This window comes from Rhinoraja longicauda, chromosome 5 (assembly GCF_053455715.1).
Source record: "Rhinoraja longicauda isolate Sanriku21f chromosome 5, sRhiLon1.1, whole genome shotgun sequence".
Taxonomy (NCBI): Eukaryota; Metazoa; Chordata; class Chondrichthyes; order Rajiformes; family Arhynchobatidae; genus Rhinoraja; species Rhinoraja longicauda.
The window spans coordinates 43,000,788-43,027,594 of record NC_135957.1 but is presented as its reverse complement, the minus strand read 5'-3'; the positions used below and the strand labels follow the sequence as shown (position 1 = coordinate 43,027,594).

The window sequence follows — 26,807 nt, the reverse complement described above, 5'->3', positions numbered from 1 at the left end:
TGCGTTCCTTGCAGGTTTTCTTGCAGTATTTCTTCTCGAGTTGCATGCCTGTTCCTCTCTCTTGCACCGCTTCTTCTTGCCTGTCTTTTCTTCCTCCTGCATCCGTTTGACTTGAGTTTAAAACCCAAAGGTCGTGGCCAGTTATACTATTCTGACCCGTCCTATCTCCCGCCAGATCTTGGGATCTCTTTGTTTAAAAGATATGTATGAGTTTTCTCTCTGATCTGCGCTTATGTCTGGGGGTACCGGGGATGGCCAGACGGTGTTAATTGGTATTTCGTTGTGAGGTGATGGGTTTAACTGGTTTCCATTCACCTACCAGGTAGTTTTCTATGGGCTATTGTGCCCCCTTAACGAGATTAACTGTGTAGGTCGGCTTGGGGCATTGTGAGTATGCTGATGTCAGCGCCCCAGTGTCTGGACTTCGACCTGGTTTCGCAGGTTTCTGCATGGCCAATACCCATCCATTGTTCTGGCCGTGGCTTTGCAGAAACCTAGAGACTGGGCTGTAAGGTTTTTGCTTTTGTGGCTGGTCACGAGGTCCTGCGGCCATTTTAGGACCCACGGATTGTGACATCCCTTGGTAAACTGACCGCAGCCTTTCTCCGCTATCAGCCCCAGTCTCCCGTTTAAAATGTCCAAACTGCAGCTCTTTGGTTAGGTGTTGCTTTCAGAATGAGGGAAAACTTCTCAAATCTTACAAGTTGTACAATATGTTGGTGAGATTAAACTTAGGGTACCGTGCCCAATTTTAGTTAGCTGCAAGTGGAAAATGTCATTAGGCTGGAAAAACAGCAAATAAAATTAATCAGAATGTTGCCAGGTCTCAAGGGCTTGAGTTATAAGGACAGTGGGAGACTGAGGGCTAATCTTATAGAGGTCCATAAAATCACGAGAGGCATAGATAAGGTGAACACACAGTCTTTTTTCCAGAGAAGAGGAAACAAAATCTGGGCAGAGGTTAAAGTAATAGGGAAAAGATTTAAAAGGGTCCTGAGGGGTAACTTTTCACATAAAAGGTAATGTGAACATAATAATATGCTGCCAGGGGAAGTGATTGAGGCAGGTACAATAACACCATTTCAAAGACATTTGGACAGGTACATGGATAGGAAAGGTTTAGAATATGGTTCTAACGTGGACAAATGGGATCAGCTTAGATGGACACCTTGGTCAGCATGGATGAATTAGGCCGAAGGCCCTGTTTCTATGCTGTATTGCTCTGACTCTCTGACTCTTGATGCAGCAGACAATCGAGAAATGTCCTTGATGATAGTTCTGAGGTATTGAGTTTCATTCTGCTTTGGAGCCGCAAACTAGACTAGGATGAATTGACCTCGTTGAGATATATAAAATTCCAATTAATAAACAAGGTAAACGCCAGAGAAAACAAGAGAGTTCTTTTATTGACCCCATGGTTAATGAAAAGTTTGCATATTTGCAAAATGTTTCTTTGGGCTTTATCTGCGTGTCATAATCACCTGTGCATTTAATGATGGCCTTATGATAGCCTACATTCAATTTACATTGAGAACGTGCGTCCAATACAGTGTCGAATATCCAACTCAGAAACATAAACAAATGAAAAACATTTTCGGACAGGTTCATGCCTGTTTATCGTTGGGTATCAATTTAAAGGTGTGTTAAATATAAATGAATATTTTCAAAGTTTTCCGATTGACTATTTGACATTATTTCGTAAACACTTGTTAATTGATTTGTGTAACAATGCAAATATTTCAAACGACACAATAAATGTTAACCGTCAGCGTTATTGCAACAAATATGGACAAAATTCAAACAATGATCGCCTGTGAACTTGATATTCAGGTTCCAGGACCACGCCAGTTTGTGCGGGGTGTTATGGGATATGTAGTTCGGATGCGGGAGCCTTGCGCGTTTTCTCAGCTGGCTGGCTTTGAGCTGCTGACTACAACTCCCAGTGTTCACTGCGCGGCGCTGTCCAGTCCTTCGTTGCAGATTGGCTCACTCGCGACAATCGCGCGACCCCCCGGGTCTGGTTGGGCTGCGTGCACGCACTTGGCAGACGGCGTCGAGGCGAGAGGACGAGTGCTTGGGCTGCGGTCGCTTCGCCCTCACATCGCAGGAGCCTTCCGTGGAGCAGGAGGAGGCGGGAGAGGGAGCCTGTTTAGCGAGAACAATGCATGCCAGTGCCAGCGCCCTGCGGACCCTCATCAAAGGGGGCCGGGTGGTGAACGACGACTGCACCCAGGAGGCCGATGTCTACATCGAGAATGGCGTCATCCAGCTGGTGGGCCGCGAACTCATGATCCCCGGCGGGGCCAAGGTCATCGACGCCACCGGCAAGCTGGTGATGCCGGGGGGCATCGACACCAGCACCCATTTCCAGGAGACCTTCATGAACGTGACGTCCGTAGACGACTACTATCTCGGCACCAAGGTAATGAAGCTGCCGGGCATTGTTTCCACACACGCCACACCCCACGCACCACCCACCTCTCACGTACCGCAGCCCATGCAGCCAGCCCCCCATGCAGCCAGCCCCCCACACATCAGCGACGCGTCCATCCCACACGTTATACTCGCACACCTTCTGCCTGCATCCCATCCGATCCGTGTGTGCAGTCGTTGTCTCTGCCACTCCTCTCTCCCTCACACATGATACCAGTCGCATTGCTGCTTTGACCTGTGATGGCTGGAATGCTTTCATATGATGTTTAGGAAGGAAGAGTAGATGTTGGTTCAAACCAGTCTGAAGAAGGGTCTCGACCCGAAACATCACCCATTCCTTCTTTCCAGCGATGCTCCCTGTCCCGCTGAGTTACTCCAGCTTTTTGTGTCTGCTTTCTTTTGATTGTACTTCTGGGTGGAGCAGGCTGCAATGTGTTTGACAGTTTGGGAGGTAGGTGACTTGGATTGGGGATTGGTGGAGAGATAAGAAGCTGAGAAGAAAAAAAAGTCACGTTACTATATCTAGTTAACTATTGTGGCTTATGGCTCCATAAGCCACAATAGAGGTTTTGTTTATTTTCATTTGCATGATTTTAGTTGTCATGGGGTGGTACTGAAATGTGAAGAAGTTTACAAGTCAATGTAAACAGGTTATCTGTGGGTCATTGAATTAAACATAATTTGTAATGCGGTCTCGATCCGAAACGTTACCTATCCATGTTCTCTAAAGGTGTTGCCTGTGGTGCTGTTTACTCCCAACACTGTCTTGAGAAAATGGTTGTGCGGCATCAACCGGAATTGCTGCAGTCCTTTTTGTGCTGTAAGTGGAGAGTTCCACGATTTATATTCAGAGACAACGAAGAGATGGTCATTTATTTCCCAATCAGGTGGTGTGTGACTTGAAGAAGACCTTGCAGGTGGTGGTGTTCTCATGTGCCTGCAGCTCATTTCTTCTTGGTGGTAGAAGTTATTGTTATTGGGAGATATTGTTGGCATAGCCTGGATGAGTAATCTCAATGCACTTTATAGATTTTACACTCTGCATCCACTGGTTTGGAGGAAGTGAATGTTTATTGAGCTAGGAAGTGTGACAGTCAAGTGGTTTGCTTAGTCCTGGATGGACAATGTGAACACAAGGTGATTGAGAATCTACTGATTGGACAGTGATTCATTAGATTAAATTTGCCCTGTTTTCCTGAGCAGGGCATACCTGGACTATTTTTCCACATTGTCTGATTGATGTCAGTGTTTAACTGTACTGGAATAGTTTGGCTGGAAGTGCAACTAGTTGGGAAGCAGCATTATAGTTGATGTGTTGGTTGGTCCCAAAGTCTTTGCCGCATCCAAGGCTCTCAGTCGTTCCTTGAAAGCACATCATGTAAATCAAATTAACTGGAGACTGTCTTCATTGATGATCACAACCAAAACGGATCACCTATTCTGGCTGAATGTGGTTTCTTCTGGGGTGATAGAGTTCTATCTTGATGAAATTTCACAGCATTTAAGCTGGCATTAGTGAATGGGGATGTGTGAGTGGATTGCCTCTTTGCAGGTGGAAATTACATGGGAAAATGGGAAATTGTGTGGTGGTGCTCTTTTTTTAATCACAAGGTGCTATTTTTTAAATTATTTATCGCCAAAACATTTCCCCCTCCCTTTTTCCAAAGCATTCCCCCAAAATCATGACTGTTAAAATGACAATCAAGTGGGTACTGATACTTTGCTCATAACTATTCAGAATTGGATTCCAAGTTCAACCCTGTGGTGTTAAAAACAAAGTTGCATTGAAATATTGGACAAAACTCACAACATCATCAGGGATTTTTTTTAAAGGACAGCAGCAGATATACTACCCCAAACATTGTCTCACCATTTTTCCCATAACAACAACAAAGGAAGAAATGTGTGTTTTTTGATGGGAAGCCAATAGTCTTGTATATTTGTTAATAACAGGATATGTTGTGTAGTTGTATATTGCTTTTTGATTTTAAATATTAATGTTGTTGAAAATTTAAAATATTTTGCCACAATGTTTACAAGTGCTTATTTATAATTAGGCTAAATGGAACCAGTGAAGAGTAGATTCATAGCTGAAAATCATTTATATATGCTGATAACTTGCAGATTCTTGAAACAATTCCAGTATTAAAATTATCTCTTAAAGGGATTGGGCAAGATTTGACATTTATTACAATAGACAATAGACAATAGGTGCAGGAGTAGGCCATTCAGCCCTTCGAGCCAGCACCGCCATTCAATGCGATCATGGCTGATCACTCTCAATCAGTACCCCGTTCCTGCCTTCTCCCCATACCCCCTCACTCCGCTATCCTTAAGAGCTCTATCCAGCTCTCTCTTGAAAGCATCCAACGAACTGGCCTCCACTGCCTTCTGAGGCAGAGAATTCCACACCTTCACCACCCTCTGACTGAAAAAGTTCTTCCTCATCTCCGTTCTAAATGGCCTACCCCTTATTCTCAAACTGTGGCCCCTTGTTCTGGACTCCCCCAACATTGGGAACATGTTATCTGCCTCTAATGTGTCCAATCCCCTAATTATCTTATATGTTTCAATAAGATCCCCCCTCATCCTTCTAAATTCCAGTGTATACAAGCCCAATCGCTCCAGCCTTTCAACATACGACAGTCCCGCCATTCCGGGAATTAACCTAGTGAACCTACGCTGCACGCCCTCCATAGCAAGAATATCCTTCCTCAAATTTGGAGACCAAAACTGCACACAGTACTCCAGGTGCGGTCTCACCAGGGCCCGGTACAACTGTAGAAGGACCTCTTTGCTCCTATACTCAACTCCTCTTGTTACGAAGGCCAACATTCCATTGGCTTTCTTCACTGCCTGCTGTACCTGCATGCTTGCTTTCATTGACTGATGCACTAGGACACCCAGATCTCGTTGAACTCCCCCTCCTCCTAACTTGACACCATTCAGATAATAATCTGCCTTTCTATTCTTACTTCCAAAGTGAATAACCTCACACTTATCTACATTAAACTGCATCTGCCATGTATCCGCCCACTCACACAACCTGTCCAAGTCACCCTGCAGCCTTATTGCATCTTCCTCACAATTCACACTACCCCCCAACTTAGTATCATCTGCAAATTTGCTAATGGTACTTTTAATCCCTTCGTCTAAGTCATTAATGTATATCGTAAATAGCTGGGGTCCCAGCACCGAACCTTGCGGTACCCCACTGGTCACTGCCTGCCATTCCGAAAGGGCCCCATTTATCCCCACTCTTTGCTTTCTGTCTGTCAACCAATTTTCTATCCATGTCAGTACCCTACCCCCAATACCATGTGCCCTAATTTTGCCCACTAATCTCCTATGTGGGACCTTGTCGAAGGCTTTCTGAAAGTCGAGGTACACCACATCCACTGACTCTCCCTTGTCAATTTTCCTAGTTACATCCTCAAAAAATTCCAGTAGATTTGTCAAGCGTGATTTCCCCTTCGTAAATCCATGCTGACTCGGAATGATCCCGTTACTGCTATCCAAATGCTCAGCAATTTCGTCTTTTATAATTGACTCCAGCATCTTCCCCACCACTGATGTCAGACTAACTGGTCTATAATTACCCGTTTTCTCTCTCCCTCCTTTCTTAAAAAGTGGGATAACATTTGTTATCCTCCAATCCACAGGAACTGATCCTGAATCTATAGAACATTGAAAAATGATCTCCAATGCTTCCACTATTTCTAGAGCCACCAAGTACTCTGGGATGCAGACCATCAGGCCCTGGGGATTTATCAGCCTTCAGTCCCATCAGTCTACCCAAAACCATTTCCTGCCTAATGTGGATTTCCTTCAGTTCCTCCATCACCCTAGGTTCTCCGGCCCCTAGAACATTTGGGAGATTGTGTGTATCTTCCTCAGTGAAGACAGATCCAAAGTAACGGTTTAACTCGTCTGCCATTTCTTTGTTCCCCATAATAAATTCCCCTGCTTCTGTCTTCAAGGGACCCACATTTGCCTTGACTATTTTTTTCCTCTTCACGTACCTAAAAAAACTTTTGCTATCCTCCTTTATATTATTGGCTAGTTTACCCTCGTACCTCATCTTTTCTCCCCGTATTGCCTTTTTAGTTAACTTTTGTTGCTCTTTAAAAGAGTCCCAATCCTCTGTCTTCCCACTCTTCTTTGCTATGTTATACTTCCTCTCCTTAATTTTTATGCTGTCCCTGACTTCCCTCGTCAGCCACAGGTGTCTCTTACTCCCCTTAGAGTCTTTCCACCTCTTTGGAATAAATTGATCCTGCAACCTCTGCATTATTCCCAGGAATACCTGCCATTGCTGTTCTACCGTCTTCCCTGCTAGGGCCTCCTTCCAATCAATTTTGGCCAGCTCCTGCCTCATGCCTCTGTAATCCCCTTTGCTATACTGTAATACCGACACTTCCGATTTTCCCTTCTGCCTTTCCATTTGCAGAGTAAAACTTATCATGTTGTGATCACTGCCTCCTAATGGCTCTTTTACCTCTAGTCCCCTTATCAGATCAGGATCATTACACAACACTAAATCCAGAATTGCCTTCTCCCTGGTAGGCTCCAGTACAAGCTGTTCTAAGAATCCATCTCGAAGGCACTCTACAAACTCTCTTTCCTGGGGTCCATTTCCAACCTGATTTTCCCAGTCTACCTGCATGTTGAAATCTCCCATAACCACCGTAGCATTACATTTTTGACACGCCAATTTTATCTCCTGATTCAACTTGCACCCTATGTCGAGGCTACTGTTTGGGGGCCTATAGATAACTCCCATTAAGGTCTTTTTACCCTTACAATTTCTCATTTCTATCCATACTGATTCAACATCTCCTGATTCTATGTCACCCCTTGCAAGGGAATGAATATCATTCCTTACCATCAGAGCAACCCCACCCCCTCTGTCCACCTGTCTGTCTTTTCTATACGTTGTGTACCCCTGAATATTCAGTTCCCAGCCCTGGTCCTCTTGTAGCCATGTCTCAGTGATCCCTACAACATCATACTTGCCCATGACTAACTGAGCCTCAAGCTCATCCACTTTATTTTTTATACTACGCGCATTTAAGTACAACACTTTAACTTCTGTATTTACCTCCCCTCTCACATCGTTCACAATTGGCCCTGCCCTTAATTTCTTTTCCGCTCTAGAACTTCTGTTCCCATTCTTCCGAGAGTCTTTTGCAATATCTCCTGTATTCCCTTTTACCTCATCTTCATATTCACAATTTGTTAACCCCTCCCCCCCACTACTTAGTTTAAAGCCACAGGTGTCACACTAGCAAACCTGCCTGCCAGAATGTTTGTCCCCCTGCTGTTAAGATGCAACCCATCCCTTTTGTACAAGTCACCCCTAGCCCAGAAGAGATCCCAGTGGTCCAGAAATCTAAATCCCTGCTCTCTGCACCAGTCCCTCAGCCATAAATTCATACCCTCTATCTCTCTGTTCCTGGCCTCACCAGCACGAGGTACCGGTAGCAGTCCAGAGATAACTACACCCAAAAGAATAGGCTGAAATTATTTATTGTTGAGCAATCTGTTTGATCAGCCATCATAATATTGTTTTATATTGATTTGCCTACACCCCCTACCCACCGGATCCCCCTTCATTTTGGTCCCAACATTTGGAATTCGCTGCTTGGAGAATTTATTAATTGGCATAGCAATTATAGTGTGTTTAGAGTGGTCTTTGGGCAATGTTTAATAAATTGGATAATCTCTATTTAAACTTGTTTAGGTTTTGTCTTTGGATAATCAATAATGTGTTGTGTCAGCCTGCTCTAAATACTACCAAATTATTGTAAATTTGAGATTTGCTGATTTGGTATTGCAAAACAATTAGGAACCAGTTGTATGTAATAAGAAACATTTATTTCACTATCATCAACATGGTTTGGTGCTGGCTATGTTGCAGGAATGTCAGGCATGTTCATTGTTTTTATTAGTAGCGGATGATAGTGGGCAGAAACTGGAGGAGGTGTCATTATTGAAATACCAGCTACGATCAAAATGTAATAGTATCTGGTGTGTTCGGAAGATTCAAAGAAGCTGCTAGGGATTGGTTGATCTGAGAGGAGTAGAAATCGGGCAGCTGTTCTGTTTTTGTCATATTGTCACAGCTGAGTAGCTCGGTCAGAATCTGTTTGCCAAACAGATCATGAACATCCCCAGCCAAACACTGCATTTGCATTATAAAGTAACTAGGATTGGGATTTGATTTACAGCACATCTCTCATTTAATTGTCAGTTTTGATATAGGTCAACGTTGATGTAAGAACAATGGATCTGTTCATGAAAATATCTTTAATATTTATCAGCCATTTATTGCTGATGTATTAATCTTAATCTTTTTTTTGAATTATGACTTTTGAATTTTGAATTGTTAAATGAGACTGAAATGCGAATCATGATGATTATGATGTAAATTTGATCTTCATTATCTCTTTTTCACACTTCACTGCACTTTAGATTTCAATGCACAATTTGAGAGCAAGTAAAATTCACCGAAGATAGACACAAAAAGCTGAAGTAACCCATTCCTTCTCTCCAGCGATGCTACTCCAGCTTTTTGTGTCTATCTTCAGTTTAAACCAGCATCTGCAGTTCCTTCTTACACAAGTAAAATTCTCCCTTTGGCTATCAGTGTACTCGGGAGAATATTTTTCAATCAAACATGTTTCAATTATTGAATATTAATTGTTACAACATTGTAGAATGTAGAAGTGAGTGTTACAGCCCTTGACAAGAAGGCAGCATTTGAATGTGCATCAAAGACTCTGGGTAAAACTAAATTCAAGCCAAACTTGGTTAGTTGGAGTCATCCCTCACACAAAAGAAGATTAAGGTTGATGAGATGTCAGTTATATAAGTGACTGGTCAATGTTGGATGTGTTCCTTGGTTTCAAAGACTAGCCATCTTCAGCTGCTTTATCATTGAAAGACACACAATGCTGGAGTAACAGCAGGTCAGGCAGCATCCCTGGAGAATATGGACAGGTGACATTTCAGGTCAGGACCTTCTTCAGACTGATTGCAGGGTGGGGGGGCGGGGGAGAAAGCTAGAAAGGTGGGGGAGAAAGCTAGAAAGGTGGGGCGGTGGCAGAACAAATCATGGCAGGTTGTAGCTGAAAACAGGTGAGGGGGGGTTAGGGATTGATAGGCAGATGGTTGGACAAAGGCCAGATACACAAGGTGTGAGTTAAAAGGACTAGTAAGTTGCAAATCATGAAGCTAGAGGAATGACAAGGTGCAAATTGTTTAGGTGGTCGGGGAGTGGAGCGATAAGTGCAAGATAGCTGCTTTATTGTTTATCTTGCCTCAAACATGATTTAAAACTGGGGATTTTTGCTTACATTTGGGTAGTATTCAAAGTTAACAATTTTTCAGACAATAAAGCAGTCACTGCCTGTCTGCATGCAATGGACATTAGACAGCATTCACTTGTTTTTATAAATGGCAAGCAATATTATTTTGGTCGGACAGATCAACTCCAACAAGCGAGTGGCATTACCATTGCCAAGTCAAGATTGGAAGGGTTGTGGTGGTTCAGAGAAGGAGGTGGAAGGTCGGCATTGACTACCATCTCAAATGCACCTCTGTCTCAGTCTTTTGTGTGAGGGATGACTCCAACTATCCAAGTTTTCCCCTACATTTGCCTAGGGACAATTCACAGAGGCAATTCAATTGATTTTGACAGCACCCCAAATATATGAACTCTCACAAGGATGTGCTAACCTCCAAGATTTACACCGTTCCTGTCTTGGAATTTATATTGTGGATTAAGTTTAAATGCCAATCAATAATATGAGGAAAGATTTCAGTACAGTGACTGATGGTTCAAAAACACCTCATCATCTCAAGAAAAGTGATGGGGAAAAAAAGTGCTGTCTTGCAGGCAATGTCCACATCAAATATTAAAGATGACATGTTAAGATCAATTAAGGGCACTATTCAGCTGTAAATTGCATTTTGCAATGAAGTACATTAGGTTAAGAGCATTCTCTCCAATTGATCTGTGCATGTGTTTGATTTCACAAAAGCTTCATCGTCTCATCATCACATCCTCTAACCAGGTCCTTCTATTTCTTTCTCTTTATTTCATCCTGTTTAGCCTAAAAGGCATCCGTGCTATTTCTCCCAGCTGTTCAATTAGTAATGTTCAAAATTCTAAGTGTAGTGATCTAATTAACTAATATCCATTAGCTATTTACAATATACATTAATGACTTGGATGAAGGGATTAAAAGTACCATTAGCAAATTTGCAGATGATACAAAGCTGGGTGGTAGTGTGAGCTGTGAGGAAGATGCTATGAGGTTGCAGGGTGACTTGGACAGGTTGTGTGAGTGGGCGGATGCATGGCAGATGCAATTTAATGTGGATAAGTGTGAGGTTATCCACTTTGGTGGTAAGAATAAGAAGGCAGATTATTATCTGAATGGTGTCAAGTTAGGAAAAGGACGTACAACGAGATCTGGGTGTCCGAGTGCATCAGTCACTGAAAGGAAGAATGCAAGTACAGCAGGCAGTGAAGAAAGCCAATAGAATGTTGGCCTTCATAACAAGAGGAGTTGAGTATAGGAACAAAGAGGTCCTTCTGCAGTTGTATAGGGCCCTAGTGAGACCACACCCTGGAGTACTGTGCAGTTTTGGTCTCCAAATTTGAGGAAGGATATTCTTGCTATTGAGGGCGTGCAGCGTAGAACCAGGGGCCACAGTTTAAGAATAAGGGGTAGGCCATTTAGAACGGAGATGAGGAAAAACTTTTTCAGTCAGAGAGTTGTAAATCTGTGGAATTCACTGCCTCAGAAGGCAGTGGAGGCCAATTCTCTGAATGCATTCAAGAGAGAGCTAGATAGAGCTCTTAAGGATAGTGGAGTCAGGCGGTATGGGGAGAAGGCAGGAACGGGGGACTGATTGAGAATGATCAGCCATGATCACATTGAATGGTGGTGCTGGCTCAAAGGACCGAATGGCCTACTCCTGCACCTATTGTCTATTGATGCGTAGGGACGAATTTTAGACATAAATATCCACAATTTCTAAGATCACTAGATAGGAATTGACTGCATAAGCATAATCTAAATTCACTTTCCATGTCCAATGACCAATGTTCAATTCAAAACTACCACAATTGCCCTACTTGGGTACAGTTAAAGTATAAAGGAATTGTTTTTTGATAGAAAATGGCACATGGTGCCTGTACAGTAAGGCCTTTGGGTGTTATGAGGATTGTTTTCGTGAGATAAATTAGAATAACAACTAGTGGCTGGGCTTCCGTAAACTAGGTCAAACATAACATTGGAGCATTTATTTACTATTAGGTTGTAAACTACCCAAATAGAATATGAGATGCTGTCTGAAACACTGAGTTACTCTGTGATTTTAATTCTAATCTTATTTGCAAGATGTGAATGCTCACCTGTGGATCTCTCAACCTAAAGGTTTCAGCCGGGATGGCATAAGGAGGTGGCGGTATCCATTGGAGAAAGATAGACACAAAAAGCTGGGGTAACTCAGCGGGTTGGGCAGCATCTCTGGAGAAAAGAAATAGGTGATGTTCGGGTCTAGACCCAAAATGTCACCTATTTCTTTTCTCCAAAGCTGCTGCCTAACCTGCTGAGTTATTCCAGCTTTTTGTCTATCTTTGGTGTAAACCAGCATCTGCAGTTCTTTCCGGTCCATTGGAGAATATGGTTTGTTTGAAGGTGTTTGAAACTACTCAAAAACAAAGTGCGTCTATTAAGCGAATTGATTAACATGGGTAAAAAGATGACGAGCAGATGCAAGCACGGTATATTTCTGAAAGAATCATGATTGATGATGTCCTGGCAAATGTTTGTTTTGGTTAAATATTTAAGATTCAGGAAAAGTGAAATGAGTTAATAATGTCAGATTTAAGTTCCAAGAAAAATAAAATGCCAAAGTCACAGTGATTTTTGAATTACACGAGACATGATAGAAATGAGAAGTGTTCAGAATCCTAAAGGTACAGACCTATTATTTGATGAGAAAGTATAACACAAAATGGTACATTAAATCCCCATGTTAAAGCAAGTCATAAATTTCCATGCAGTAGTGGTTATGAGAGATATGCCTAACACAAATGCTTTCCTCCAAGTTGTGTGTTAATCTTCAAAATGAAATTATGAATTTAGGTTTCAATACTGTCACATTTTTATCTGGTTTGAGACTGCCTTGCCATGCCAGCAGAATTACAAGTTCATTAGTCAATTTAATTTTTTTCAAATATGTTATCTTTTGATCGATTAAATTATATTTTGTGCTACTAAGTGTACCTTTAAATTTTTTTATTTTTTTAACTCTCTGGGCATGTTTTTGGAAAATCCTAATGTGGTTAACATGAAAGTATTATTGTGAAATAATAGAAAGGTTCTGTGATATCTGTCAAAATTCCAGTCATCTTGAGAGCTGTTCAGTAGATGGTGCTGAAGTTTCCTTGTATTCCAGGAAGCAACGGGGTGTTTGGAATGCGTTGAGTTTCATTCAAATTAGGTTAAAATGTATCACTTTAAACCACATGGAATGGTTCATAACGAGGCATTTGCAGATTGTCCCTCAGGCATTCATAGATAGCATTGTTATTGTGTTAAAAATAAGTTATTTTGCCTTTACAATCTGTTTACAGGATCTAGTTATGTTTTTTTTGCAATCAGGATTACAAAAATGGACAAAGTTATAATTCCTGAAATTCTTGGAAGTACATGAAATATTTATAATCGATTTACATTTTTACTTTGACTTTTCACAAGGTCATGCAAACAACTAAAACGTACCATTTAGTTCACCTTGGTCAAAATTCACCTTGCCCCATTGAGGACTTTAGCGTGAGGACCAGTTCTGTCGTTTTCCGTGACTACTTTAACACTGGTCACTGGTCCCAAATGGCCTCCATTGACATCTTAGTCACACCCCACTTCACATTGTTTTTACAGCAAATTTAAATTTGTTTTCAAAATCACATGACCAATCAATTGATTTCTTAACCAACTGTTGGCACTCAATCCAGTTCATTGCAAAAGAAGTTTGAGTACTAAGTAATTTTCTTCATGGCAGGACAGGGGAAATAAAGTTGGTGTATTTACATTTTGATTACAATGTATGCTGAATCACCTAGAAATAATGTTGTTTCAAAAGTAAAATTGAGGCATTTGTAGCACAAGTTCAGCTGTAGGAACAAGATTGAGATCAAAAATAGACCCGCCGTCCAAGTTGTTTAGTAATTAATTGGAATTCATACAAGAGCTAACCATCCTGCAGCAGAAAGCAGGGATCCGAAAGTCAGCAGGCAAATTAGTCTTGATTAAATTGGGGAAATCCAAGTTAACAGAGGGAGTGATCTATTGTCTTCAGCATGCTGATATAAAATGAAGAATGTTCATGAACATCATGGAACAATGAAAGAAGAAAACAATATGACAGTAATGATTGATTTTATTGATTGAGTATAGAAGTTGGGAAGTCATGTTGCAGTTGTTTAAGACGTTGATGAGGCCGCATTTAGAGTATTGTGTGCAAGAAGTGAAAAGGACACAATAGGGTGTCAGATAAGGAAATGAGAGGAGTGAAATGTAAAGCCAGAGAGATGGATATGGATAGATGGGGAAGGAGGGATAAAAGGGAAAGGGGGTTGGGGTATGGGAAGGGTGGTAAATGAGCGTGCTGAGGACGGGAAAGAAGCAGAGTGACAGGGATGGTAGGAGAAACATGTCACACCAAGGTGGGGGGGGGGGGGGGGGGAAAGGCACAATGGGTATTACTTGAAATTGGACGATTTAATGTCCATACCATTGCGTTATATGCTACCCGAGCGGACTATGATGTGTTGTTCCTCCAGTTTGCGTGTGACCTTACTCTGGCGTCGGAGGAGGCTAGGGACAGGAAAGGTCGTAATGGGAAGGGGAATTAAAATGGGGAGTTTCAGCAGACCTTGGCAAGTATTTTCAAAATGGTCATCTAGTGTATGCTTGGTCTCAGCTCTGTAAAGAAGGTCATGATTGGAGGCATCAAATGCAAGAGATGAGGTTGAAAGAGTGCACATGAATCTTTGTCTCACCTGAAAAAGTTGCTGGGGTTCCAGCCTGGAAGGAACAGTTTTTGGCTCAAGATTCCAGCATCTTTAGTTTCTTGTGCCTCTGGTCATTTTTTGAAGTTGGTCATTGCCTTACACTTATTGAGTGAATGTTACCATTCATCAGTCCAGTGATCGGTGTGCTATTTTTGCCTTGCTGTGCGCTGGGATGCATTGCTTCATTTTCTGAACACCACCAAAAGTCACTACTTCGGATCTTCTGGTTGAAGAAAGGTCGGTGTAAAAGCAGATGCTATAGAACAGAAAATGTTTGATAGCTTCAGTGTTTAAGGCAACATATGTGCAAAGAGAAACTGTTAATGTTTCAGCTCTGATACGTTACGTGTTTCTCTTTCGACATCATCGGTGCGCCTTGAGGATATTCTATTTTTATTTCAGATTTTCAGCATCAGTAGGCTTTCTATTTTCTTGAAGCAAATGAAGACAGTTCTCTGAATAACTGTCACAATATCTAAGCCCTTGGATGATGAAAGTGACATCCATCTTTCTGCATTGAAGGATTTCCATCCAATGCCCAGGTTTTCAGATTTCTTGTTAAATATTGGTATCTGTGCATAAGTGATAGCAGCAATAAGTAATAGTCCATCATTATAGTGTTAATTGTTTTTTTTCTCTGCAGGCTGCTCTTGTTGGAGGTTCAACAATGATAGTTGGCTATGTATTACCAGATAAAGAGACTTCACTTCTCGAGGCCTATGAAAAAGCTCGCAATCTTGCGGATCCTAAAGTGTGCTGCGACTACTCTCTTCACGTTGGTGTGACATGGTGGTCTCCACAGGTAGAGCTATATTTTATTGCTGGCTTTTTCAAAAGTTGTCTTTTTTGTCAGTAAATAGATGGTTCTTTTCATCGGGTTTACATTGAACAAAAGCCAGTATTGAAGATGTTCGATGAAGAGATTAGAGCTTGTTAAAACAAGATTAGTAAAGAATTGGTGAAATAGTAAAGATTAATACATAATTGATTTATTGCTTTGAGTTGGTGTAATGAGGCCTGTCTCGTAACTCTGAATGTCAAAAGTCATAGGATGAAGTTCACATCTTCACTTGAAAAAAATATTACTTTGCCTTGTATTACCTCAATACCTCATTGAACACATAATTGAATGATTGAATCTTGCTTTCTTCCAAGATGACTTCAAATCTCAAAGATTGACTTTGGTGTTATGCTAAGAAGAGGACAGCACAATGGTGCAGTAAATGGAGCCACTGCCTTAGAGCATCAGAGACCAGAGTTGAATCCTGGGCTCCTCCAGCTTCATTAAAAACTCTAGTTGGGCTGTATTTAGAGTATTGGGTGTTATTCTGGTGGCCCGATTCAGCAGGATGCTTCCTGGATTAGTGTATTAGCCATAAGGAGAAGTTGCACGGCAGATTGTTTATTCTGTGCAGTTCTGGTTGTTCTATTACTGGAAGGATATGGAGGCTTTGAAGATGATCCTGAAGAGTTTTACCAGATTGCCATCTGGATTACGGGGTATTTAGCTGCAGCTCCTTCCAGGCACCACCAATTTCTGTACAAAAATGCCCAACACACCTCCTTTAAACTTTATTCTTCTTGACTTAAAGTATGCCTTCTTGTCTTTGACATTCCACCCTGGGAAATATTCTGTCTGTCTGTCTTTTCTATGGCAATCCAAAATTATCCAACCTCTCCTTGTAGCTATTAGCCACTGATCCAGGCAGCATTGGTAAACTTCTTCTGCATCCTTTCCAAAGCCTCCATCCACACCCTTGCTGTAACGGGGTGATCAGAACTGCACACAATATTCCAAAAGCAGTCTAACATAAGTTCTACAAGTCTGCAAAATGACTTTATGACACTTCGCAATGCCCTGACCAATGAAAGCAAGCATGCCATAACCTCCTTTACCACTCTATCTACTTGTGTTCCCACTTTCACGGAGCTGTGGACTTGGACCCCAAGATCCCTCTGCACATCAATACTGTTCCAGGTCTTGCCATTAGCTATGCACTTTCCCCTTGCATTTGAAGTCCCTGGGTGCAGAACCTCTCATTTGCTTGGATTAAACATTTCTGTAGCTGATCTGTATCCCGCTGTATACTACGATAGCCTTCCTCACTGATAAGGGAGATAGTCAATCCAGAGTGGAAATGCCAAATGCTGGAGGGCATAGCTTTAAGGTGAGAGGGGGAATGTTTAAGCGATATTTACAAGACAAGTTGTTTTTTACAAGTTGGTAGGTACCTGCAACGCACTGTTTGGGGAGGTGGTAGAAACAGATGGGATAATAATGTTTGATAGATATTTGGACAGACGCATAAACAGACAAGGAACAGAGGGATGCAGCTCGTGTCCAAACAGATTGGATTAGTTTAGATTGGCATGGCAGTTGATGCAGACATGGTCGGCTGTTCATGTGCAGGACTATTCATGTTCCAACCTCTGTGCCACCAAAGTGCCAGAAAATACCATCTCCACCATTTAAACTTTATATGTAAATTCATTATTATTGCCAACTACTGAATTGTCAAGGTCCTGCAGCATGCCATTGAGCATATGTTCCATTCAATAGTAACAATTGCCAGGCGAATAAATGTGTAGTAAGTCTGTCTGCTGGTAATTAAGGCTGGGCACTTGGTGAACGCTGATGATTTAGTCCAACTTATGAAATGATACATTTGTCTTTAAAGGAAGAAGTGAGGAATGAAAGAGCTATCCTGCGAGGAAATGTTGAGTAAAATTAGCTTTTATTCTCTTGAATTTCCGCAAATAAATAATAATCGTCATGGTCAAGTAATTACAGTAATAAATAGAAATAAAGGAAAACAGATGAGAATTTGTCGGGTAGTTACTGAGAGGCCATTTACCTTTACTGGCATGCTGGCAGCAGCGCTCGTTGCCTTGGGGCAAAGGGTCAGCCATTCAGGAATAAAATTTGAAATTTATCAACTTGGATTGCGAATCCTTAATTCTTCACACGGAGAGCTGCAGCTGTCCTGTTGTTAAGAATGATTGAGAAAGAGATAATAGCATGAAGGGATCAGAAGGGTGGCACAGTTGTTGAAGTTTAGTTATGATATTGAATACTAAAGCGGGTCTGAGGGGGCATTTCCTCATCCTGCTATTTTAATTTTACTGATGAAACTGCTTGCACTATGATTAAGCTGCATGCATGTGAGCCAAATCATCGATTTATTCTTTATAAATATTCAGGTACAATGTGAAATGGAGGAACTGGTGAATGACCTTGGAGTGAATTCATTCCAAACATACATGACATACAAGGACCAGTACATGCTGCGGGATAATGAACTTTACCAGGTTTTTCGTGCATGTAAAAGTCTGGGAGCCATCGCTTGTGTTCATGCTGAAAATGGAGATCTTGTTGCTGAGGTAACACATTTAAGACTACCTGACATGTCATAAATTATAACTATTTGAAATGAGACAAAAAGGAAGTTTAAATTATAATGGGAAATATTCTGGAGAAGGTGACAACAGAATTTGATATTGCCTTTGAGCTTTAATTAATCCTCTGATATATATATATCCCGGGATGCAGATCTTCCTGCAATAAACTGAATTAATTTGATCCAGTTTAATTCCAAGGGAGCTTAAAACTGTACTTTTCTTTCAGGGTGCAAAAGAAGCTCTTGAATTGGGAATCACTGGGCCCGAGGGAATAGACATCAGCAGGCCTGAGGAGGTTTGTCACATTAAAATGATTAACATGCATCAGCTTGAAATCTATTATCAGTCTTGTACCTTCAGATATGCAGATGGTGTTTGAGTACTATGTTTTCCAAGAGAGTAAGAGCACCTTTGGGTATCAAGGTGAAAGTGAAGTAGACTAATGACAAATATTTCACTTATGAAAAATATAATATGTAACTACTTTGATCCATCTGATATTCAGTCTGAATGGCTCTTCTTCATAGCCATTGTAAATCCAGAAAAGAAATGTCACCTTTTTGTCAAAGTGGATGAAGCCAGTTGTTTCTCTTATTATGAAGCCGGTTGTTTCTCTTATTCTGTTCCCTTTGAAATTTCTACTCTTTAAAAAATGGTGGTCTTGGATAAGCTGAACTGTCTTAAAACAAGAACTGTTGCAGATCTCAAGTAGAAACACAAAGGTGAAAACATCTCAGCAGGTCAGGTAAAATCAGTAAAGAGAGAAACTGAGTTTATGTTTACCATCAATTAACTTTTGTCAGAATTGAAATAGGCGAGAATAGTTGTGTTTTGAGGTGAAGGTTTGGCGGGAATAGAGGAATAACGGGGATTTCTCCGATAGGATGGAATGGCAAAAGACATATGTCGACATTCCAGTTGAGACCCTGAATTCTTAAGGGACTGACCAATCCCTCTGTGACTCCTTGGTTCATTTTTCCATTTCCACCAATAACCACTACCTTTCTTAGGGCGTGTTCCCAAGCAACTATGACGAGAAGCCACGTTTGCTTTTTTACCTCATCCCTTTCTGCATGTAGGAAACAAAGTATTCCTTTGCTTTCTGTCCAACTTACTCTGTTGGATTTAGTGTTCACAATGTGGAGTCTACATTTGAAGAAACCAATGCAGATAAGGCAGCTGGTTGACAGAACACCTCAGTTGGGAGATTGTGCTTCGAGTTGTCAGTCCTGTTAATTTTCCACCCGCTATCAGTCTGACTTGTATATTTGACCTCTTATATAGTTTCTATGTAAGCTGCAGGAAAGGTAGCTCATCATCTGAAAGGGTATGTTGTAGCCCCCATATTTAATATTGAACTATTTAATTTCAGATAAACATCTTTTCCATTATTTTGTCAGGTAACTTTAAATAATGTATTGCTAACTGATAGATCTGTTGGGGATTGCTTGGAATGGTTACATGGCAACTGTACAAACAAAGAAGAAATATTCACTGAAACAAGAGACTGCAGATGCTGAAACTTGAGCAAAAAATAAACTGCTGAGGAACTTGGTAGGTGAGGCAGCATTTGTGAATGGAAATTGGCAAACTGGGTTTTGAGTCAGGACCCTTCTTCAAGAATGGAGTTGAGGGGAGATTAAGGTTCTACCAGCTATCTCTCCTCTACTCCAGTCTTGAAGGGTCCCAACCCAAAACATCACCTTTCCATTTCTCTCCACAAATGCTGCTGAAGAAATTCCGATTGACTACCTTCACCAGTAAAATAACTTTGCAGGTCTCTGCCTAAACTCCATTGAATTTCATTCCAACATCTATGGTTATATCTAATTTATTTCTGAGACATGTCCATAAGGTAGTGGGAAAACATGGAAGGCTCTTTACCTTTTTTATTCAGTTAAATAATATATTTTTTCCTTTAAAATTTTTTTAAATACTTATTGTTTGTTTCATATAGGTTGAAGCAGAAGCAACACATCGTGCCATTACAATTGCAAATCGAGTGAGTTTTTCAATAAAATGTTTGTTTCAGCATATTTTTAGTATTTCATTGGGACTCATTATCTAATTGATACCATTACTTTTTCCCTTTAGACCCATTGTCCATTATATTTGGTTAATATCTCGAGCAAGTCTGCAGCTAATATCATTGCTTCTGCACGAATGCACGGTAAGGTTGGTTATCAGAGTATGGAAAAAAATAACCAATAAATCCAGTGGGGTTTTTTCCTCCTATATATTTTGCAATATGTTATTCTTGATTGTCATATTGGTGTATGAGGGTTGTGTATTTTTAGTAGTAGGACACTGTTACTGGTCAGGAAGTCTGAGTCACTTGTTATTCCGTTGAGTAAGAGTGATTTAAAGACAGGACTATAAAGATTTGAGGTATATAATTTGTGGAATTTGCTTCAGATGAAAAGTTGTTTCTCACATTTGTAAATGTCTTTAAAAATTGTAATTTTTTTAAAAAACAACTGTATAAAAAAAATATTTATCACCTTATATTTTCCAAGCATAGACGAACATTGTTGGCTTTTAATGTTGAAATTTTGAATGTGTGATATACTGATCACTGAGAAATCAACATTGATGTTTTTTCAAGGCAACAGTTTTTTATAAATCAAAATTTCACATGACTGAGGCTAAAAAGATATGAATCTTGATGAGGAACACAAAATATAAACAAAAATCACAGCAAAACGGGAAACACAAGTATCATATGTTTTCAGTTCTCTCATCATCAATTTAAGGGTTACAGGAAATCTCATTACTAGAGCCAAGATGTTTAGGCGCTAAAAATCTCTGAAAGAGGCCGGCAAGTAGGCATAATAAAATTATAAAAATGGCATGTAAAAGGCATTTATTGACCAAAAAAGGCATAAAAAGCAGGTATTTCCACCACCAAAATATGGTTAAAAATGATAATATAAAGGTATACTACATTAAATGACAAGTTGCCTGGTTGCACATAATTACTAGCATTTTTTTCAAATTATCTGGTGTCAAACTATGCCGTCCGTCAGACAGAATATGCTTCAATTGTGAAAAACCTCTTTTTACCCCAGCTGAGGTCACTGGTGCATACTCGAAACAAGCTACAGACTCTATATTCATGTCAATATCGTGTGCATAACAACTACCTTTGAGAACTTTAGCTATGTTTTGTATTTCTTCAAGATCTTTGTTACCTAAAATCACTCTCACATTTTCCTTGTATGTCTTTACCTACATCACCAGGATCTTTACGAATATCATCAGTTACTTTGTTGGAAATCTGTAAGTTTTTCACTAATGTTTTGCCACGTATCTCAAGGGAAGTGATAGCTTGTGGGAAGTTTGCAAAATTGGAAGCAATAAACACAAGATCGCAGCGGAGGGACTTTTTCTGCAAGATTTCACCGACGATCCTGACTGCAGATTCTTCTTCTTCAAAACAGTTGACGATTTATTTTATCTTTTCAAAATTTGCAGCATAGTAGAGTACAGCAGAGAGCCATGTACTCCACCTAGTCAAAACGGGCTGAGGAGGTAGAGGAATCTCGGGTGCCATTTCCTTGAACAACTGCACACGTGATGGTGCTTTGAGGAAGATTTTCTTCACATTGGAAACTAGGCGATCGACATTTGGAAACAAGCTACGTATGTGCTCTGCAATTTTATAGAGTCCGTGAGCTAAGCATGTCAAATGCAGCATTTTGGGGAATAAAACTTTAAGTGCACGAGCAGCTTTTATCCTGCACGGAGCTGCATCAGTCACAAACAGAAGAACATTCTCGTGTTTTATACTTCTTGGCCAAAGTACAGCAAGTGAAGTTGTAAACAACTGAACGATAGTTGAGCTGTTTGACTTCTCTAATACTTCCGATGTCAACAAATACTCCTTTGATGGTTGACCTGTCTCCAGTGTACTGATGACCACATTGGCAACATGTCTCCCCACAGCATCGGTTGTCTCGTCTATTGAGATCCATATTCTGTTGCATGCAACTTAATCTATAATTTTCTGCACAACAATGTTGAAGTTGCTGTCAACATAATTTTTCCATAATGATAACTTGCTCGGTATATGTTCCTTTGTATTTCTCTAAAAAACCTCAGAGATTTGTTTTCCAATTTCCGCAGTGGAATTCCAGCATCAATGAATGCCTTGCACAGATCACACGAAAACTCTAATTTGCGACTGGAACCAACAGTAAATGTAGCGAGGAGACAATCTTGCGTATTTCCCACCTTCAGTTTCTCTGCCGCCGACTTGTGTTTAGCTATCTGTACATGCTGGGAGATGTAATATTTCTTCTCATGATTCACTGCTTTCTCACATGCTTTGCAAAACAGCACACAGTTGTCTGTAGAGAAAATATCACTCCCGTACACTCTCACTAAATCGTTCAGTATTTGACAAGGTGTTGGCTTGACTTTAGGCATTTTGACGCTAGCAGGGGTAGATCCTACAGGAGCGGGGATGCAGACCTCTACAGGCAGGCCAAGTACAAGCTCAGAAACATGGAAACATAGAAAATGGGTGTAGGAGGAGGCCATTCGGCCCTTCGAGCCAGCACCGTCATTCATTGTGATCATGGCAGATCGTCCACAATCAATAACCCGTGCCTGCTTTCTCCCCATATCCCTTGATTCCACTAGGCCCTAGAGCTCTATCTAACTCTCTCTTAAATACATCCGGTGATTTGGCTTCCACTGCCATCTGGCAGAGAATTCCACAAATTCACAACTCTGGGTGAAAACGTTCCTTCTCACCTCAGTTTTAAAGAGGAAGAGGAATCAGAGCTGCCAAGGAAAGGAACTGAGAAGTTGAGAAGCAAGTTCTCAGCTAATGACTCTACTTCAGTTTGGAAGGGCTTGCAAGAAATCACAAGCTACAAGAGGAAAAGCCCCTGCTCCTTGGACAATCGTCAGCTGACCAACGACCTGAATGAGTTCTACTGCAGGTTCAATGAACAGAAACTTAATCCTGGTACCCCCTCCCCTCCCTCCCCAACCATCACTTCACACCTACTCACAGCCTGACTCAAATTTGAAAACACTGGACCCTTCCCCACCCACCCCTCTCCAATCACCACTTAACACCCACTTACAGCCTGACTGCAAAAGACTGGGGACGCGTCCACTACCCACGAATGAACGACCGATGGTGGCTCCCCCGGTTTCGCGCCGGTGGTGGAAATTTTCTTGTAAGTTACATTAACATGGCAAAAAAAGGCTAATTTAGGCACGATCATGAAAAAAGGCATTATCTTGCTGAAATCAAAAAAGGCATTTATGGCAAAATCCTGGCTCTACTCATTACAAAATGTCCGTATCTTTGATTTTAAACATATTACCAATGACACCTGTCATTCAAATGAAAACATACAGTGCAGAAATATAATTTGAAATCAGATAGGACCCTGCTTCCATCACATTCTGCTTCAGGGTAAGAACTAAGACCATTCAGTCATTCACCTGATTTGTGTAATTCTGTTTCCATTTTGACTGTTATAAGCCTGATACCTGGTAACAATATGTCAGACTTCTATCAACTACATTTCGATGACTCAGAACATCAAATCACGTTAGTTCAAACATTCATTACCACCAAGATCAGAGTTATTTTAATCTCTTCAACAGGTCCTAGCTTTTTTCCAGTTCCATCACTATCCAAACTCCTCATGTCATTTAAATGGTAAAGATTGGAATTTGTGAAGACACAAAAGAATGCATGTTGGAATGTGAAGCAAAAAGTAAACTGCTGGAAGAACTTACTGGATCAAGCAGCATTTTTGATTCGAGACCTACATCAGGATTGAAGCAGAGAGCACTATCCTACGCACTAGGGACAATTTACAATTTTTACCAAAACCAATTAACCTACAAACATGTACGTCTTTGGAGTATGGGAGGAAACCGGAGCACCTGGAGGAAACCCAGGCAGTCACAGGGAGCACTTACAAACACCATATAGACACCACCCATGGTCAGGATCGAACCCGGGTCTCTGGCGCTGTAAGGCAGCACCTCTACCATAAGCCCCGAAAGCATGGAAGATGCGGGCATCGATCCCACTACCTCTTGCATGCTAAGCGGATGCTCTACTATTTGAGCTAATCCCCCTGCTATAGTTTATAATTTAGTAATCCGTTGGTGGCTTTGGTCAACATCAATAAAGATACCCTTGTTGTTGCTGATGGGATCTTGCCATGTTTCATTAAGGATACAAACTGGTTTGCTGCTTGTGTAATCTAAAAAAATGTGTTCAGTTATTGGGTTTTTCCCAAACCTGATGCCAGATGAAATCAGACCTACTCTGTCCCATTTCCAGCTTAGTTGCACATACCACAACATATACCATCAGAAGCATAAAAACACGAGTCAAAGTAGGAGTCGTCAATATTACCTCTCAAGACTGCTTCAGTAAGTTCATGGCCAATTGTTTACCTTATCCATCTTACTGTCTTGTTCTGGTATCAAAAAATATACTGAGCTAGGTGTTAAACACTGAGCACCCAAAGCCTAGTTAAAGGATGACAATTCCAAATATTTACAACGTGTGCTCTGCAAATAATTTTGGTTCATCTTGGTTTCGATACTACCTTAATTTTGAGGCCTTCCATGTAGAAGAAAGAGATTTCTAGCGTATGTATGTTGGGAACCCTCAATGTTGTGTTCATAATATAATTTCATCTGTTCTAAACTGATGATTATTAGGCAATTGTACACAATTCCTGCACATTAGATAACCTCATCTCCAGAATCAATGGTGCATTGAATCTTCTCAAAATTCAGAGACCAAAATTATGCAGATGTACTCCAAATCAAGTTTCTTCTTAGCTGTGCATATTTGGCATTATTTTTAAATTATAATACAAGGATCAGCATACCATTTTGCCTTCCCACTTCTCTGTTGTACTTGCATGTTTGCTATCTGCATACCTTGAACCATCACACTAAAATCTCTCACCATTTACTTTTTTCATTTGCACCACTTACATCATTAAATATCATGTACAATTTCTCAAGGGTTAAAGTGATTTCTTCTCTCATCCTATTAAATTACATTGTCAGCATTTATACAAACTGCTGCCCATTGATTCATTCACAAGCCCTCCCTCAACTCCCTGTCACCCAGTTTTCACCTACTCCATCTGGCCATCACTTACACATTCACCCCACTGTTCCCAAATGCCCACCATCCTTCCATTTCTTGGTTCCGCTCTGCATCTGCCTTATTGAGTTTGATAATCTGTAGCCCTTTTCGTCTTCCCAGCCACCTACCAGCCTCTTTTGCCATATCCACCCTTCCCTCCCCCACCTGCCAACATCTGCCGATCAATCCCTTCTCCTGGATCAACCTAGATTCACAAATTGCTTGTCAGTTTTTGCCCCACTCCTCCCTCTTGCCTCTATACTGGCCATCTCCCCATTACTCTTTCAGTCCAGGTGAAGGGTCTCAATCCAGAAAGATGATTTCTATTTCCCTCCACTGGATGTTTTTTGAACTCGTTCATTTAATCTGCTTATATCATTTTGCAGAATTTTTGCATCTTCCTTATAATTTCCCTCTCTGCTTTGTATAATGAGCAAATTTGGATATTTTGCATTCTACGGGAATCTGTTCCTCTTCAACTTTGGTTTCAACTTTTAAAATACACCAATCAGCCAAAACGTTATGACCACTGACAGGTGAAGTGAATAACATTGGTTATCTTGTTACAATGGCACCTGTCAAGGGTTGGGATATATTAGGCAGCAAGTGAACAGTCAGTTCTTGAAGTTGATGTGTTGGATGGAGGAGAAATGGGCAGGAGTAAAAACCTGAGCGACTTTAACAAGGACAAATTGTTATGGCCAGACAACTGGGTCAGAGCATCTCTGAAACGGCAAGGCTTGTGGGGTGCTCCCAGTCAGCTGATGCGAATACCTACCGACAGTGGTCCAAGGAGGGATAAACGACAAACTGGCGACAGGGTGTTGGGCGCCCAAGGCTCAGCGATGCACGAGGGCAACGAAGGCTATCCTGTCTGGTCCAAACCGACTGGGAAGACGACAAGGAGGGAGTGTGATGCTCTGGGCAATGTTCTGCTGGGAAACCCTGGGTCCGGCCATTCATGTGGACGTCAATTTGACAAGTGTCACCTACCTAAACATCGTTGCAGACCAGGTACACCCCTTCATGGCAATGGTATTCCCTGATGGCAGTGGTCTCTTTCAGCAGGATAATGCGCTCTGCCACACTACACACATTGTTCGGGAATGGTTTGAGGAACATGAAGTGTTCACGGTGTTGCCCTGGCTTCCAAATTCTCCAGATCTCAATCTGATTGAGCATCTGTGGGATGTGCTGGATCGACAAGTCCGATCCACGACAGTTCCACCTCACAACTTACAGGACTTGAAGGATCTGCTGCTAACGTTTTAGTGGCAGATACCACAGGACACCTTCAGGGGTCTTGTAGAGTCCATGCCTCGGCGGGTCGGCGTTGTTTTGGGGGCACACGGAGGGCCAACAGCATATTAGGCAGGTGGTCGTAATGTTTTGGCTGATCGATGTATAAACCTTCCTCCGGTCGATAAGATAGTTAATCACTTCCAGGGGTCATTACATCCAAGCTGTTTCTGAGTTTTAATGTTGGGCGAGTTTTCAGTTGAGTGTGATAACAGTTGGGTGTTTACAATTAACTGCTGGTCAAATGGGCAGCTTTGGCTTGAATGGCATTGAGTGCCTCAAGTATTAATGGAGCAATCAACCAGCAAACTGAGAGAATTCCAACACATTCTTGACTTGGAGACAACAATGCTGGAAGGACTTTAGGCAGTTTGGAACTCGGTCACTTGCTGCAGGAAACTTAGCCTCTCACTGATTTTAATATTCTATTTACATTAG

At 41.2% G+C, this 26,807-nt stretch overlaps 1 protein-coding gene across 1 annotated transcript in view; it reads left to right on the top strand.

Annotated features, from left to right (window-relative positions):
* The first annotated feature begins 1,994 nt into the window (after window positions 1–1,994).
* dpysl5b (dihydropyrimidinase like 5b) overlaps window positions 1,995–26,807 on the top strand; it is a 51,473-nt gene continuing 26,660 nt past the window's right edge. Inside the window, exons 1-6 of the mRNA XM_078399361.1 lie at window positions 1,995–2,422; window positions 15,171–15,329; window positions 17,729–17,908; window positions 18,153–18,221; window positions 19,884–19,928; window positions 20,021–20,096. Coding sequence (XP_078255487.1) covers window positions 2,162–2,422; window positions 15,171–15,329; window positions 17,729–17,908; window positions 18,153–18,221; window positions 19,884–19,928; window positions 20,021–20,096 — 790 coding nt within the window. The 5' untranslated portion in view covers window positions 1,995–2,161. The remainder of the gene's footprint in view (window positions 2,423–15,170; window positions 15,330–17,728; window positions 17,909–18,152; window positions 18,222–19,883; window positions 19,929–20,020; window positions 20,097–26,807) is intronic.